This window comes from Ammodytes marinus (assembly GCF_949987685.1).
Source record: "Ammodytes marinus genome assembly, chromosome: 4".
Classification (NCBI taxonomy): Eukaryota; Metazoa; Chordata; class Actinopteri; order Uranoscopiformes; family Ammodytidae; genus Ammodytes; species Ammodytes marinus.
The window spans coordinates 819,124-833,084 of NC_137233.1; the positions used below are offsets into that span (position 1 = coordinate 819,124).

Below are 13,961 nucleotides of genomic sequence, written 5' to 3' on the forward strand. Positions count from 1 at the left end.
TGTTTGATGGTCTCGTTTGCTGTTACATGTAATTTAAGATCATCAGATGAAAAATGGGACTGTTTCAGAAATATTTAAAATTTCCTCGTAGCACCTTTAGGGAAAATCTTTACACATGGTGCTGAGGTCTCAGAAAGTCCTGAAAAAATATGATTAAACAATTTCCATTGTGAATTACAAATGATAATATACTGTTGAGATTAACTGAAGAAAATAAACTTTAACAGACAGAATTGACTAATAGTAAAAATGGTAAATGAACTCCACTTATATAGCGCTTTTCCCTGGTTTTTCACAGACTCAAAGTGCTTTACATTGTAAAATCATAAATAAGAAATGTTGTATGTTATTTTGATACGATATTAATACATTTTTTACGTGTTGATTTTAATGTTGGAAACTTCTAGTCTGGACCAGAATAAGAAAATAATTCTGGTCGGATCTGGATCCAACAATTCTAAATTCATTATATCAAAGTTAAGGTTTAAGTTGTTCGGCCCGACACAAATTCAACCAACCTCTTCATCTCTAACTGCCCCCTTCCATCCTCTTCATCTCTAACTGCCCCCTTCCATCCTCTTCATCTCTAACTGCCCCCTTCCATCCTCTTCATCTCTAACTGCCCCCTTCCATCCTCTTCATCTCTAACTGCCCCCTTCCATCCTCTTCATCTCTAACTGCCCCCTTCCATCCTCTTCATCTCTAACTGCCCCCTTCCACATACCGATCAAAATTCTGCTCTAGAGTGAAAAAAATATTCTAGCATAAAAACAGATTACACATACAATACTTCTGTATTATAAATACTATCTTTGATCGGCCTGATGGAATATTCTGATATTTTGAGATGCTGGATTTTTGATTTTCATGAGCTGTAAGCCGGAATCCTGAAAAGTTAGAACAATAAAATGTCTGAAATATATCACTGTCTAATACATCTAGAATATATGGAACTTTCACTTTTTGAATTAAATAACATTAAAAAAAAAGAGATTTTCCATGATATTCTAATAAGATTTTCACCTGTATATAATATCTAGATCTGATTGTTTTTAAAGGTGCAGTGTGTAATATGACATCATCAAGAAAGTTCTACAAAGTTCTAGAATGCAACGCTCCCTGGGTAACCCCAACCCTTTCAAATAATAACAGAAGCTACAGTGGCCTTCAAGGACCAGAACAATTCTAAATTTCAAACAATGCACCTGATGACATTCCAATTATGACACTTTCAAGATGGCGGCACTAGGCCTTGGTCCAAAATATGCAGAAATATGGACATATATGAGACCCTTTCTAAGGGAAAAAATTATAATTAAAAACATTTTTTTCAGCTATTATGCACTAAATTAAATGTACTCATGGATATTATAATTACTTTCTACAAAATCTGCTAGGAAATAAAACCCAAAATTCTACACACTGCAGGTTTAAGTGCCTTTGACATCAGTTGATAGTTCTGTCCAAACAAAGATACAATAGAAAAAGAACTCAACTGAAAGAACTGTTTTTGGAATGTCATCAGGTGCATTGTTTAGAATGTAGAATTGTTCTTGTCCTTGAAGGCCACTGTAGCTTCTGTTATTATTCTAAAGGGTTGGGGTTACCCAGGGAGCGTTGCATTCTAGAACTTTCTTGATGATGTCATATTACACACTGCACCTATGACACACACACACACACACACACACACACACACACACACTGGAGGAACCCTTAGCTGTCAGGAGGCAGTGAATGGCTGAATGGATGAGCCAATGAAACAACAGTCAAGGATATATTTACAATTGGAATCAACTCGTCTTTATTGAAGATACATGTTGGATCATTTAAAACATATTTTTAATATTGTCAACATTTCATTTAAGGATTCGAAACAACTTCATGGCTCTACACACGTCAAGAAAATAAATCAAGCACAATGTAAATGACAAATGTTTTAGAATAATGGCAAAAGGCAAAATAAACAAAAGGTAAATAATGGATACCAAGTCAACCCTGCTAGCACCCCAACTAGTAACACCCCTCCCCCCTCCCAGAATAGAAAAACACATACAAATCAAAACCATCAGATTCTCTAGTTTCTGACTGTCCATGAACGCCCCTCGACAACTCTTGGCATCAGTAAGTGAAACAGCTACAAAGTTAAAATCACTAGTTCATCACAATCTCACAGTCCACATTTCCTTTTTCAGATATTTGCCAAAAATCTATTATTTGCTCGATCAAGATGCTCTGAAGAACATACAATTCTGCGCTTGTTGATTATAATAATAATACATTAGATTTGTAAAGCGCTTTTCTAGTACTCAAAGCGCTTCACAAATAGCCTGGAAATCCAGACATGCCGCTGGCAAATTTTAATGATCTCAGCCTGTTGGTCTGGACACGATTTATTGGAGCTCATTAACTATGTCAGAAAATTCTGACCTGCCAATCAAATCGTTCTATACGTTTGTGCTGTGATGTGTGGCCACGTGGTGAAAATTCATCCAATCAGAGACTGCAGACTGGAGAAGCAGTCATTAGCCTTCCTAGATACATATTGATTGATTGATTGATTGATTGATTGATTGATTGATTGATTGATTGATTGATTGATTGAGCTTAAAGCCATGGTTGTGCTGTTACTTAGAGATGCAGGGCTTTCAGATAAAGCCAAAATTAGCCCAAAGTCAGTAAAAATGTGACGGGAGCAAAACAATGCTCAGAAATGGCAGTGTTCGAAACATGATAGATAATAAATCAAACATGTACGATCATCTTTGTCTCTAACTTCTCTGTTGCACTTTTACTCAGAGCTTGACTGGTAATATCTTCAGTTCACCCGAAGAGTAAAAGTATGGAAACATCCTCTCAGTGAAAGTGCGTGTGATGGTGTGTATGTGTGTGTTAGTGTCAGGACCAGAGAACAACAGTTTCCCTCTGTTCCAGTCCAGATTCACTCTGATCCTCTGGCGCCTCTTCTTCACTGGGAGATAAATGGATGGACCTGATGGTGAACAAGTAAAGTATTTACCTTCACAGAACCCTATTCCCCATAGTCCAGACCGTTTGCTTCCCTTCCTCTGGACAGACTCTGCTAACACACCCACTCCCCAGTGTGCACTGTTTCCAACCAGGACGTCCCAGCTGTGAGTCCCTGAGTTAAAGCCCTCAGAGCTCAGGACAAAGGCGTAATCATCAAACCTCTCTGGATTATCAGGAAGCTGCTGATACACTCCATCTCCATCTCTCATACTGGTCAGATCTTCAGACAGGATGAGACATGGACCAGCAGTGTTTGGGTCCAGAACCAGAGGAGTGTAGGAGACCATGTCCTTCATCTTGTTCCAGATGTTGAAGGTCAGGTTGCCCAGGTGTTTGGCCTCGTCTATCAGAGCTCCTGAGAGCAGCTGTGGATCCTCTGGCAGGGGGCACTGCTGGACTCTGTCCACTGCAGCCTTGTAGTTGAGCAGGAATGAGACGTCTTCAGCTCTCAGCTGCTCCTCTGTGGCTCTGACTGTGTCTGAAAGAGCTGCTATCTCTCTGCTCAGAGCCTCCATCTTCTCCTTCATCATCTGACTCTTCTGCTCCTCTTCCTCCCTCAGTGCAGCCATCCTGGCCTCCTCTTCCTCTTCTAGAAACTGGTGAAGCTTCTTAAACTGATCCTGAATCTGCGTCTCTGTGCGTTGGGCCTGGACCTTCATGTGTTCTGCTGTTTGATCAGACTTCCCTTTAACTTGTTCAAAAAGCTTTAACTTCTCCTTTAAGAGCTTTAGAGATTCCAGAAGTTCCTTCTTGTGTTGTCGCGAAACATCAGCGATGGGTCTGAATCTGTGGCCGCTGTGTTTCTCTGAATCTCTACAGATCAGACAAACCTTCTCCTGATGGTCCAGACAGAAGAGTTTGAGTTTCTCAGAGTGCAGACTGCAGAGATCCTCTGAAGCTTTCTGATCTCTCTCCAGTAAGAAGGCCTCACACAGGTTCTTTAAGGCCAGGTTACGAGGAGGTTCATACTTTGATCTACTCTTACAAACTGGACACCGATGTTCTGAATTCTCTTTCCACCAGTTCTTCAGACATTCTTTACAGAAGCTGTGGCTACACGACAGAACAACAGGATCTCTGAAGACGTCATGACAGACCGGACAGCAGAAATCCTTCTCTGATCTGGAAGCCATTTTGTCTGTGAGAGCAGCTGAAAACACAGCAGAGAGACAGACAGACAGACAGACAGACAGACAGACAGACAGAGAGACAGAGAGACAGGGCGTTAACACAGAAGTCAGTTGTTTCTCTCTCTGCTTAGTAACTTCCCCTTTAAGTCTGGAAGTTTTTCAGTGAGTCATTAAAGTAGTTTAGGCTGTACAGGTGAAACTCGAAAAATTAGAATATCGTGCAAAAGTTCATTTATTTCAGTAATTCAACTTAAATGGTGAAACTAATATATTGTATAGACTCATTACATTCAAAGTGAGATATTTCAAGCCTTTATTTGTTATAATTGTGATTATTATGGCTTACAGCTTATGAAAACCCCAAATTCAAAATCTCAGAAAATTAGAATATTATATGAAATCAATAAAAAAAGGATTTTAAATACAGAAATGTCGGCCCTCTAGAAAGTATAATCATGCATATGTACTAAGTACTTGGTTTGGGCCCCTTTTGCACGAATTATTGCCTAAATGCGGCGTGGCATGGATGCTATCAGTCTGTGACACTGCTGAGGTGTTATGGAAGCCCAGGTTGCTTTGATAGTGGCCTTCAGCTCGTCTGTATTGTTGGGTCTGGTGTGTCTCATCTTCCTCTTGACAATAGTCCGTAGTTTCTCTATTGGGTTCAGGTCAGGAGAGTTGTCTGGCCAATCAACACAGTAATACCATGGTCAGTCAACCAGTTACTTGTGGTTTTGGCACTGTGGACAGGTGTCAAGTCTTGCTGGAAAAAGTAATTCAGCATCTCCATAAAGCTTGTCAACAGACAGGAGCATTAAGTGCTCTAAAATCTCCTGGTAGACAGCTGTGGTGACTTTGGACTTGATAACACAGTGGACCAACACCATCAGATGACCTGGGCTGGGTTGCACCAACTGGGCTTAAGTCTGGTCTTAACTGCGCCTGGTCGTAACTTGGCGTTCTAAGTCCGACCTAACCGTTACGCCGGTTGCACCAACTGGGCTTAACGTTCTTTTCACTAAGACCAGGCGCAAATCCTACGCCTGGTCAGGGGCAGGCGTAGAGTCGAAATTCTAGGCTGTTTCTATGGCAATTACATCAAATCCATTCAGCGCAACCATGGCACGAATTATACATAGGCTGTACAACGAGCGGGCATTTAGACGGGAAAGAGTAATTAGGGACAGAAGCAATCCATTGGACATCTATAATGACGAGGAGCTGATTGAGAGGTTTCGATTCTGTAGGAGAGATCTGTTTGAATTGATCGAAGAGCTGACACCAGATTTGGAGTTTGTGTCGGACCGCAACGCAGCGTTACCACCATCCCTGCAACTGCTTATTGCCCTTCGCTTTTATGCGAACGGGGCATTCCAAAACACGGTGGGCGATATGGTGTGTGTCCACCGATCGACCGCCTGTCGAGTGATCCGGAGGGTTTCCCTGGCGTTGAGCCGCCGTCTCGCTCGTTATGTCCATCTCCCAAACGAGGCCGAGGCGGCGGCGATGAAGCAACAGTTCCGCCAGGCGTCCGGTATCCATGGAATCGTGGGCTGCATAGACGGAACCCATGTGCAGATCCAGGCCCCATCCGAAAACGAGTATCTGTACGTTAACCGTAAAGGTTATCATTCGGTTAACGTGCAGATAGCTTGTGACGCAAATTATAAGATAATAAATTTGGTGGCGAGATGGCCTGGATCCACCCACGATTCCCGCATCCTCCGGGAGAGTGCGTTGCTCCAGGATTTCGAGGAAGGAAGGTAGGCTATTTTGAGCTTCACTTTAAGTGATGATCAGCAACGTAATGAACAGCAACCTAATTAAAGTCTATTTTCATAGGTGCAACGGGCTGCTCCTCGGGGACAGTGGATACCCACTGAAACGGTGGCTGATGACCCCTCTGGTGGCTCCAACAACTGACCAAGAACGGAGATATAACACCATACACTCCGCAACTAGGTCAGTTGTTGAGAGATGTATCGGGGTTCTCAAACGCAGGTAAATCATAGCCTAATATGCGTCCCTTAAAAATACATAAAAAAAACATTCACGTGCCATAGGCCTATGGATATTATTTTTCTTATTTTGTTTAGGTTTTACTGCCTTCATGGGGAGATGCGGATGCACCCAGAACGTGTCTGCACGGTGATTGCGGCGTGCACAGTTCTGCACAACATCTGCATCTCCAAGAGAATCCCTCTCCCCAGACACCATCAGCCACTGCCTGTCCCCGAGGAAGACGTGCGTCCACGGCCAGCCGTAGGAATCGAGGACATCGCTGGCCGATTAGTCCGTGCCCAAATTATTAATCAGTTGTAAATACTTTTTTATTATGTAGGCTATATATGTTTTATTATTATTTATATATTTTTTTTATGTATATATTTTCTATATAGGCCGACACATTTAAACAGATCTCTCCTACAGTCTCAAAACACCTCAATTAGCTCCTTGTCATTTGATGATGTTCAATGCATTGCTTCTGTCAAAAATAACCTTTCCCGTCTAAATGCCTGCTCGTTGTAAACAAGACAAAATACATATTTTAATTACATTCGTTTGCAGTGTTTTATTGTTAGAGCCTACATTAACACACTTGTTTTACTGTTAGCCATAGGCCTTTCTTGTTGTAATTGCCTTAATCATGATTAAGATAAAGGGGCATCGGCTTGGACCGAGCCCCGCAAAATTTGCAATGTCAATCAGGTGAAGGCGCTGTGGAAAAACAATTTATATCACATATGCGTTTGTATTGCTATTGATTTAGTACTTTCGTTAAGTTAGGAATATATGTGTTATTTTAGAACCTTTAACATTCAAGTTTGAAAACTATTCTTAAATTAATCAACCAATGTTTGAAAAATAGGTTACTGCGTTTTTTGGAGTGCACAAACCACCCAGTTTATGAGACATCGCTACCCTAGGATACCGTGACATTTACAATGAATGAATGAAAGGATGAATGAAAGAATGAATTATTTTATTTTATTTTAAATGTTTGTATATGTTAGTTCGTCTTCAAACATAACTGTTTGGGGCCGAATTTGCTGCTGGAGCAACTGTATTTGCAGCCTTAATTTAGTTTGTTCCAATTCTAATTTTTTTGTCTCCGTCTCTAATTTAATTGTTTCTTTTTCAACGCGGATTATTTCTTTTTCCATGAGCTCTTGCTGCAAATCTTCCTGTCTCCTCCGCTTCGCTGCCGGGGCTGGGGTGGACATCGGACTTTTTGCCGCTGCTGGTGCCAATGGTGCTGCTGCTGGTGCTGCTGGTGGTGGTGGTGGGGGTGACGGGGAACTTGTGACACTTGCCAAGTCTGAAACAACATGTGAATCTTTTAAATTCTGGCCAATAAGTCTAGCCCTAGTTTATCAATCTGCTTATCCAACTAACACATCATCCTCAATAAATATGTGCTATGCTACACACCTTCATCCAACGGTTGAGGACTGCCGCTGTCCACCCCGTCCAACCCGATGAAAGCTGGTGAATCCTCCCCAAAAATAGTGACAATAATGTCACTATAAGGGGAAGTTTTCGGGGGAGGACCACCGCCGGTAGGGTGGTGTTTTGTAGCGGAGATGTCCTTCTTGGCCCGGGACAGGAGGTCTTTCCATTTTTTTTTTATGTCGGCCTCTGTCCGGTGACAGCCGGAGTCCGAGGAGCCGTTAACCTTCTCCATTATTAATCTCCATGTCTCCTGTTTTTTTTTGTTATTTACCACATTGGACTGCTTGGCAGTGAGCGTATCTTTGTGGTCGCTGTATAACTCTATTACTTTCCGTATTTCAAGATCTGTGAAGTTCCCTTTTCTTTTTCGGTTTTCCTCCATCATTTTCGGATGTCTGTCAAGTACGGTTAAAATAATAGCGTTTTCGGCACGAGGTATCCTAGCAACGCGGTGATGTGCGCATTCCATGGAACATTCACATGGCCGCGCATGGCTAAGACCGGGCGTAGTTAAGACCAGGCGTAAGTCCCGTTGGTGCAACTGGCGTTAGGTCCATTCTTACGCCTGGTCTTAGCTAAGCCCTACTTAGCAGTTACGACCAGGCTTAGTTAAGACCAGTTGGTGCAACCGGCCCCTGGTGCCTAAGATCATCACTGACTGTTGAAACTTGACAGTGGTCTTCAAGCCCCTTGGATTTTGTGCCCCTCCACTCTTCCTCTAGACTCTGGGACCTTGATTTCCAAATGAAACGCAACATTTAATTTGGATCAGTGATGATTTGTCATCTGCTGCTGTTAGTCCACTGTGTTATCAAGTCCAAAGTCACCACAGCCATCTACCAGACGATTTTAGAGCACTTCATGCTTCTGTCTGTTGACAAGCTTTATGGAGATGACAATTTCCATTTCCAGCTAGACTTGGCACCTGCCCACAGTACCATAAGCCACTGGTAACTGGTTGACTGACCATGGTATACTGTGCATGAATGGCCAGACAACTCTCCTGACCTGAACTCCATAGAGGGACTATTGTCAAGAGGAAGATGATACACACCAGAGCCAACAATACAGATGAGCTGAAGGCCACTATCAAAGCAACCTGGGCTTCCATAACACCTCAGCAGTGCCACAGGCTGATAGCATCCATGCCACGCCGCATTTAGGCAATAATTCATGCAAAAGGGGCCCAAACCAAGTACTTAGTACATATGCATGATTATACTTTCTAGAGGGCTGACATTTCTGTATTTAAAACCCTTTTTTTATTGATTTTATGTAATATTCTAATTTTCTGAGATTTTGAATTTGGGGTTTTTATAAACTGTAAGCCATAATAATCACAATTGTAAAAGTTAAAGGCTTCACATATCTCACTTTGCATGTAATGAGTCTATATAATATGTTATTTTCACCTATAAAGTTGAATTACTGAAATAAATGAACTTCTGCACGATATTCTAATTTTTCGAGTTTCACCTGTAGTTCTGATCATAAAGTACTGTCGTAATGATGCAGCACCCCCCCACCCCTTCAAATGAAGTCCCAACTATCATTACCACTGTAATGAAGTTAAATCTTACCGTGTGTGTGTGTGTGTGTGTGTGTGTGTGTGTGTGTGTGTGTGTGTGTGTGTGTGTGTGTGTGTGTGTGTGTGTGTGTGTGTGTGTGTGTGTGTGTGTGTGTGTGTGTGTGTGTGTGTGTGTGTGTGTGTGTGTGTGTGTGTGTCAGGCCTCTGCTGTGTTTCCTCTTAAAGGAGCAGAGGAACAGACATTCCTCATCTGCTTGTAGGTCAAAGCACAAACATTTCTAAATCACATTGCCTATTCCACACTTTTATTTAACTCCTTAAATTATTCTTATTCTTACTTTTGTTTAATTGATGTTGTATTGTGAAGTTGTCTTTGTGTACGGAATGTCACACACAGACCAACAATGAGCTGATATAAGTGTTAATAAATATAAATCTTACCTGTCTGTCCGTGCGTCTCTCCTCTCTCACAGCTGAACAGAAATGAACAGTTTCCTGGTTTGTCTCAGGTGAGGGGTGGAGCTCCTCCTCTGCTGAATGCACAAGGTGAGTTTGATTCCATTGATTGTTTCAGTCTAAAGTACTGACTCAATGTTGTTGGATATGTTGACCTTCCCTGTGTTCCAAATCACATACTCTTTCTTTTTAATACACTACATACTAAAGTACAGAAGAGTTTTAGTCTTTTTACTACACTACATACTAAGTACAGAAGAGTTTTAAGGCCATGGGAGAGAAAAAACAAATCAGATAAGGAAGATTTTTTTTTCATTATGTAGGGAAATGTCAAGAAGAAAGATGAATACTCCAAATTGCAATTGGAGTTAGTGGGGCATTTATGTATTTTCAGCATACTACAATTGACGTGCATGTATTGGGACATACTAAATCTTTTTCTGGCGTACTAAATAGTATGGAAGTATGGGGATTGGAACGCAGGGAGAGTTTACAGCAGGCTGTCACAACACATGACCTATTCTTACCCAGATAAGGCTGTCTGAATCAGTAACCTCTTTTAAATCACTTTCATAAAAAACTTTTACTTGATGTCGTCTTTTTATTCTCTTCCTCAATGCCTTTTCACCCTAGCACCTTTTAATCTTATTTGGTTTATTCATTTGCTGCCCAGTTTTCTTCTCTTTTTCACCATCGTGTGTATATATGAGTATGTGTATTTATCTTACTGTATATGTGTTTTTAGATTAGTATGTCTTTATTTGATTTGAACTTACTCCTATGTTTCTTATGTCAAAGCACTTTGTAAGCTATTGTTTTTAAAGGTGCTATACAAATGAAGATATTAATTATTATTATTATTATTATTATTATTATTATTATTATTATTATTATTATTGTTATTATTATTATTATTATTATTATTATTATTATTATTATTATTATTATTATTATTATTTTCAATAGTAATTTCATTGTAGATTGAATGCATTGGAGGTAAAGTATAACTTAGTAAACCAATGGATTTAATATATTCAACAGTAAAGGAGAGAAATGAAACAATTTTTCAGACGTTCAATTGAATTCAGAATCAGAATTTGGTTTATTGACAGTTACATTTTTGCACATAGGCTACAAATCATGTTCTGGGGTCTGATGGTGCACAATATATTAAAATACTAAACTTAAAAATAGAGAACATAAGTAAAGGCAAGTGAGATAATCTAAACAGAAAATGTACAATATTATATAAAGAGAATTATGTAATCTCAGCTCATCTCATTATCAACCAGGGCCAACAGCTCCATCAGACCCCAAAACTTCTCTTTCCCACATTAACTAGCTTCATCTATCTATCTATCTGTCTGTCTGTCTGTCTGTCTGTCTGTCTGTCTGTCTGTCCGTCCGTCCGTCCGTCCGTCCGTCCGTCCGTCCGTCCGTCCGTCTATCTATCTATCTATCTATCTATCTATCTATCTATCTATCTATCTATCTATCTATCTATCTATCTATCTATCTATCTATCTATCTATCTATCTATCTATCTATCTCTTTCCCGGGCCACATTAACCAGCTCTCGAGGCGTTCCCAGTGCGGAGATATAATCTCTCCACCTAGTCCTGGGTCTTGGTGGTGCCTGGAACACCTCCATAGAAAGTCACCCATGGGCATCCTTACCATCCATCCACCCATCCATCCATCCATCCATCCATCCATCCATCCATCCACCCACCCACCTATCTATCTATCTATCTATCTATCTATCTATCTATCTATCTATCTATCCATCCTTACCATCCATCCATCCATCCATCCATCCATCCATCCATCCATCCATCCATCCATACCATCCATCCATCCATCCATCCATCCATCCATCCATCCATCCATCCATCCATCCATCCATCCATCCATCTATCTATCTATCTATCTATCTATCTATCTATCTATCTATCTATCTATCTATCTATCTATCTATCTATCTATCTATCTATCTATCTATCTATCTATCTATCTATCTATCTATCTATCTATCTATCTATCTATCTATCTATCTATCTATCTATCTATCTATCAGGGGGCATCCTTATCAGATGCCCTAACCACCTCAACTGGCTCCTTTCTACACAGATATGGTCCATACAGTTAAAATAAATGAAAACATAGAGACCATAACTAAATAAAGGCAAGTGAGATAATATAAACAGAAAATGTACAATACACTGTTATGTAAAGAGGAATATGTTTAATTATCAATTTAAAAATAAGTTTTCAACAGATGTTGAGTGGTGATGACTCTTTAGATTCCTGTCCATCTCAGTCTCAATATAATGTGATGATAAAACAGAACCATCTGTTATTTCAGTTTGTCTGTTTACCACTTTGATCTGAACTGGATTATTTACAGAGTACTTTTTTTTTTTTTTTTTTTAAGATAATTTTTTGGGGATTTTCAAGCTTTATTAGACAGTACAGAGTTGAAATGGGGAGACAGAGAGAGACAGAGAGAGACAGAGACAGAGAGAGACAGAGAGAGGGGGGATGACCTGCAGTAAAGGTCCACGGGTCGGCTTTGAACCCGCGACCACTGCAACGAAGGCCGGAGCCAATATGGTACGCGCTCTATCCACTACACCACCGGAGCGCCCCTTACATAGCACTTTTCTAGACACTCAAAGATGCCTTACATACGGAAAAAACTACGCAAAGACGCTCACATTAAAAACATTAAATACAGAAAACAAATACAAAGTTTGGAGTGGTCAGGTGGGAGCCAGGTGTTGAAGGCTTTCTTGAAAAGGTTTGGAGGTGATTTTTAAATGAGTAAAGTGAATCTGAGTTGTGGTTGTTTGGAGGGAGGGAGTTCCAGAGGGTTGGGACAGCAACGGCAAAGTCTCTGTCTCCTAAGGAGCTCTGCTTGGTCCTGGTGGTGGGGGTCAGAAGGTTGGCATCAGAAGATCTTAGTTGGTTAGTGGGGGAGTGACTTCTGAGGAGGTCTGTAAGGAAGGGGGGCGGGGGAATCTGTTAGTTTATGAGGGCTTTGTAGGGGCGGCAGTGGAGAAGTGTGTAGGGCGGTCGTCCACTGGGTTACAGGGTCGCTGGTTGGATCCCCCGTCTCCCCGCCACATGTCCAAGTGTCCCTGGGCAAAGAGACACTGAACCCTAAATGTCTCCTGATAGTTAGCTTGCACCCTGCGTGGTAGCTGCTGCTGCTATCGGTGTATGAATGTGTGTGTGAATGAGTGAATGTGTACAAAACAAAGTAAAGTGCTTTGAGTCCATGAAAAAACAGGGAAATGCGCTATATAAGTCGAGTCCATTTTTACCATTTATAATTGATGAGAAGGATGAAACATTTGACAGGGTTCATAGACAAGGTAGCAGCTGGACTTTGGAACCGGGAAACCAGGGTTCCATTCCCGGTCAGGGCGAGTCCACTGAGGGTCTTTAGGACATGAACTACAAACACGTTCAGACCTTCAGTGGTAATATCTTCAGAGGGAGATCATCCAAAGGGTTGAAGAATGGAAACATCTTCTCAGTGAAAGTGTCTGTGAAGGTGTGTATGTGTGTGTCAGTATCAGGACCAGAGAACATCAGTGTTCCTCTGTCCCAGTCCAGATTCACTCTGATCCTCTGGAGCTTCTTCTTCACTCTGTGAAGGGCTTCCTGGTCTGATGGTGACTCTGCTAAGTATTCACCTTCATAGAGCTGTATTCCCCATAATCCAGACTTTAAGAATCCCTTCCTCTGGACAGACTCTGTTAACACACCAAGAAACCAGTGTGTACTGTCTCCAACCAGGACGTCCCAGCTGTGAGTCCCTGAGTTAAAGCCCTCAGAGCTCAGGACAGAACCGAAACAATCAAACCTCTCTGGATTATCAGGAAGCTGCCTCTTCACTCCTTGTTTCACACCAGTCAGATCTTTAGACATGATGAGTCTTGGAGCAGCAGTGTTTGGGTCCAGAACCAGAGGAGTGTAGGAGACCATGTCCTTCATCTTGTTCCAGATGTTGAAGGTCAGGTTGCCTACATGTTTGGTCTCGTCTATCAGAGCTCCTGAGAGCAGCTGTGGATCATCTGGCAGGGGGCGCTGCTGGACTCGGTCCACTGCAGCCTTGTAGTTGAGCAGGAATGAGACGTCTTCAGCTCTCAGCTGCTCCTCTGTGGCTCTGACTGTGTCTGAAAGAGCTGCTATCTCTCTGCTCAGAGCCTCCATCTTCTCCTTCATCTTCTGACTCTTCTGCTCCTCTTCCTCCCTCAGTGCAGCCATCCTGGCCTCCTCTTCCTCTTCTAGAAACTGGTGAAGCTTCTTAAAATTACCTTTAATTTGCTTTTCTGTGCGTTGGGCCTGGACCTTTA

The 13,961-nt window shown here is 41.5% G+C and overlaps 2 protein-coding genes across 2 annotated transcripts; one reads left to right on the forward strand and one right to left on the reverse strand.

Moving 5' to 3' along the window:
• Positions 1-2,178: 2,178 nt before the first annotated feature.
• Positions 2,179-4,163, reverse strand: LOC307249081 (nuclear factor 7, ovary-like; the record flags this gene model as incomplete). Its single annotated transcript, XM_080025705.1, has 1 exon — positions 2,179-4,163. The coding sequence occupies one exon, from the start codon at positions 4,161-4,163 to the stop codon at positions 2,796-2,798; it is 1,368 nt and encodes a 455-aa protein (XP_079881831.1). The 3' UTR covers positions 2,179-2,795.
• A 1,116-nt stretch (positions 4,164-5,279) lies between these two features.
• Positions 5,280-6,482, forward strand: LOC307249171 (putative nuclease HARBI1; the record flags this gene model as incomplete). Its single annotated transcript, XM_080025806.1, has 3 exons — positions 5,280-5,923; positions 6,003-6,161; positions 6,257-6,482. 3 exons carry the CDS (start codon positions 5,280-5,282, stop codon positions 6,480-6,482), a joined length of 1,029 nt encoding a protein of 342 aa, XP_079881932.1.
• Positions 6,483-13,961: the final 7,479 nt, after the last annotated feature.